The sequence below is a fragment of the Nematolebias whitei genome, chromosome 1, assembly GCF_014905685.2.
Source record: "Nematolebias whitei isolate Nwh7 chromosome 1, NemWhi1, whole genome shotgun sequence".
NCBI lineage: Eukaryota > Metazoa > Chordata > Actinopteri > Cyprinodontiformes > Rivulidae > Nematolebias > Nematolebias whitei.
This window is the reverse complement of record NC_056498.1, coordinates 84,664,197-84,667,511: the sequence shown is the minus strand read 5'-3', so window position 1 is coordinate 84,667,511 and position 3,315 is coordinate 84,664,197. Positions and strand designations below refer to the sequence as shown.

General features: G+C 42.8%; 1 protein-coding gene across 1 annotated transcript in view; it reads left to right on the top strand.

Annotated features, from left to right (window-relative positions):
- Positions 1 to 933, top strand: part of LOC119407520 (cGMP-dependent protein kinase 2) — a 67,051-nt gene extending 66,118 nt beyond the window's left edge. Inside the window, 1 exon segment of the mRNA XM_037674347.1 lies at positions 817 to 933. Coding sequence (XP_037530275.1) covers positions 817 to 912 — 96 coding nt within the window. The 3' untranslated portion in view covers positions 913 to 933.
- The last annotated feature ends 2,382 nt before the right edge of the window (positions 934 to 3,315 follow it).

Below are 3,315 nucleotides of genomic sequence, written 5' to 3'. Positions count from 1 at the left end.
GGATGGATGGATGGATGGATGGATGGATGGATGGATGGATGGACGGACGGACGGACGGACGGACGGACGGATGGATGGACGGACGGACGGACGGACGGATCTATCACATCCAATATGTATGGTATGCTGTGACGTACCGCTGCAACGGGCCAGCCTGCTCAACAATGGTTTTTTTAACATTTGTTAAACATCTGTTTTTACAACAAATAAAAAAAAACATCAAAATTGTGCTTTGACAATTGATAACGCTGGTGGGGGGAGTGTGTCCAGGGGAATGCGCTCACAAGAGAAGAACCTAAGTTGTTTAGTGACATAACATCTGCTTTTACAACAAATTAAAAGAAACATCAAAACTGTGCTTTGACAATCGATAAAACTAAAAAAAATTGTCAATGCGAAAGAAAACAGAGGGGGCAGGTGTCGCTCTCGCTTTGAGTTTATACTCATTGTCGCATGCATGCTGTGGGTGAAATGTGTCCAGAGCGTCACCAGCTGAGGAGGTGTCTGAGTTTCTCAGCAGCAGATGGGAGCGGCACGGTTCAAGCATGGCTCCTCAAACGACAAGACAGCCATATTTGTTCATAACTTTATTAGTCAGCCTGAGAGTTGCTGGATTTTAGCAAACAGTTGCCGAACGCACACTGACAAAATGAGAATGGTGAAAAAAATAAATAAATAAAAATACTCCCTGCCGCAAAATGTTCCCATGCATACGGCATGTACAAATGGTAAAACTAATAAGTAAAATAATTGTACCAAAAAATGGGAATCTTGTACAGCTTGATCAGTTTTAATTATTTCATCTTTATTTTGTAGCTGAAAGGCCCGATGGATCACAATTATTTTGATGCTTTCCCACCTGACACCGAGGAACCCCCTGATGAACTGTCTGGCTGGGATAAAGACTTCTGAGAATCCCGAGCACCGACTTTAAACACCACAGAGAAGAGTGATTCTGAAAAGAAACTCATGCTTTGAAAAAGTTGAATTATTCATGACAAGGTTAAAATATTCACACATTTTTAACAAAACTGGTGTAAAAAATAATAAAAATCTGTAAGATGAATGACAGATAAGCCTGTAAACTTACACTTAAATCATCTTCCTTTCTGTTTGCTGTGTTGTATTAAAGAGTTCAGCCCAGAAAAACATTAAACCAACACAATCTGACAGATGAACCTAAAACTATTGATTAGAGTTTGGAAACACCATTTACACATTTTTGTTAGAAAAAAAAGATTGTTTTAAAAGACATGGACATAAGTTGGTACATACCTCAACGTAGGATACATGTAAGTTTGTAAAAAATATGGGTGTGATCGTTGATCCTCTGTTTAAATTTGATAGGCATATTAGCACTGTTATCAAAGCCAGTTTCTTGCAGCTGAGGACCTTGCTAAGATAAAACCTTATCTTCCTCGACCTGATCTTGAGAGGGCTATCCACACATTTATTACATCGTGTTTAGATTATTGTAACTCTGTGCTTAGGGTCGGACCAGAGCTCCCTGCAGCGATTGCAGAGCGTCCAAAACGCTGCAGTCCGTCTGTTGACGAACACAAGGAGGTGTGAATTTATTACCCCGTTTTACACTCCCTTCACTGGCTCCCTGTTGCTTTTCAGGTGAAATTTAAAGATTTATTGATTTTTTTGTAAACGTTTAAACTCTATGGGCCCATCGCAGCCCTACACTCCATCCAGAGCTCTGAGGTCAGCCGACCAGCTCTTATTGGCTGTCCCTAAAGCGAGGTTGAAGACTAGAGGTGACAGAGCCTTCTCTGTGGCAGCACCTAGACTGTGGAACAGTCTCCCTCTGTCTGTGAAGCTCTCTCTGTCAGTAGATCAGTTGAAGTCCAGACTGAAAACACATCTATTCTCCCTGCCTTCAGCTTCACTTGAACCTCAGATTATTACCTGATTGATTCAAATTGTTGGGGAGATCGCAGCAACTGAAATAATGTATGTCTTGGTTTTTATTTGTGCTATTAATTTATTAGTACAGGTCCTTCTAAAAAAAATTAGCATATTGTGATCAAGGTCATTATTTTCCATAATGTAATGATAAAAATGAAACTTTCATATATTTCAGATTCATTGCACACCAACTGAAATATTTCAGGTCTTTAATTCTTTTAATACTGATGATTATGGCATACAGCTCATGAAAACCCAAAATGCCTGTCCCAAAAAAAATAGCATATTTCATCCCACCAATGAAAGACAAGTGTTTTTAAACAAAAAACGCCAACCTTCAAATAATCATGTTCAGTTATGCACTCAATATTTGGTCGGGAATCCTTTTGCATGAATGACTGCTTCAATGCGGCGTGGCATGGAGGCAATCAGCCTGTGGCACTGCTGAGGTGTTATGGAGGCCCAGTATGCTTCGACAGCGGCCTTAAGCTCATCCAGAGTGTTGGGTCTTGCGTCTCTCAACTTTCTCTTCACAATATCCCACAGGTTCTCTATGGGGTTCAGGTCAGGAGAGTTGGCAGGCCAATTGAGCACAGTAATACCATGGTCAGTAAACCATTTACCAGTGGTTTAGGCACTGTGAGCAGGTGCCAGGTCGTGCTGAAAAATGAAATCTTCATCTCCATAAAGCTTTTCAGCATGAAGTGCTCCAAAATCTCCTGATAGCTAGCTGCATTGACCCTGCCCTTGATAAAACACAATGGACCAACACCAGCAGCTGACATGGCACCCCAGACCATCACTGACTGTGGGTGCTTCACACTGGACTTCTGGCATTTTGGCATTTCCTTCTCCCCAGTCTTCCTCCAGACTCTGGCACCTTGATTTCCGAATGACATGCAAAATTTGCTTTCATCCAAAAAGAGTACTTTGGACCACTGAGAAACAGTCCAGTGCTGCTTCTCTGTAGCCCAGGTCAGGCACTTCTGCCGCTGTTTCTGGTTCAAAAGTGGCTTGACCTGGGGAATGCGGCACCTGTAGCCAATTTCCTGCACACGCCTGTGCACGGTGGCTCTGGATGTTTCTACTCCAGACTCAGTCCACTGCTTCCGCAGGTCCCCCAAGGTCTGGAATCGGCCCTTCTCCACAATCCTCCTCAGGGTCCGGTCACCTCTTCTCGTTGTGCAGCGTTTTCTGTCACACTTTTCTCTTCCCCCAGACTTCCCACTGAGGTGCCTTGATACAGCACTCTGGGAACAGCCTATTCGTTCAGCAATTTCTTTCTGTGTCTTACTCTCTTGCTTGAGGGTGTCAATGATGGCCTTCTGGACAGCAGTCAGGTCGGCAGTCTTACCCATGATTGCGGTTTTGAGTAATGAACAAGGCTGGGAGTTTTTAAAA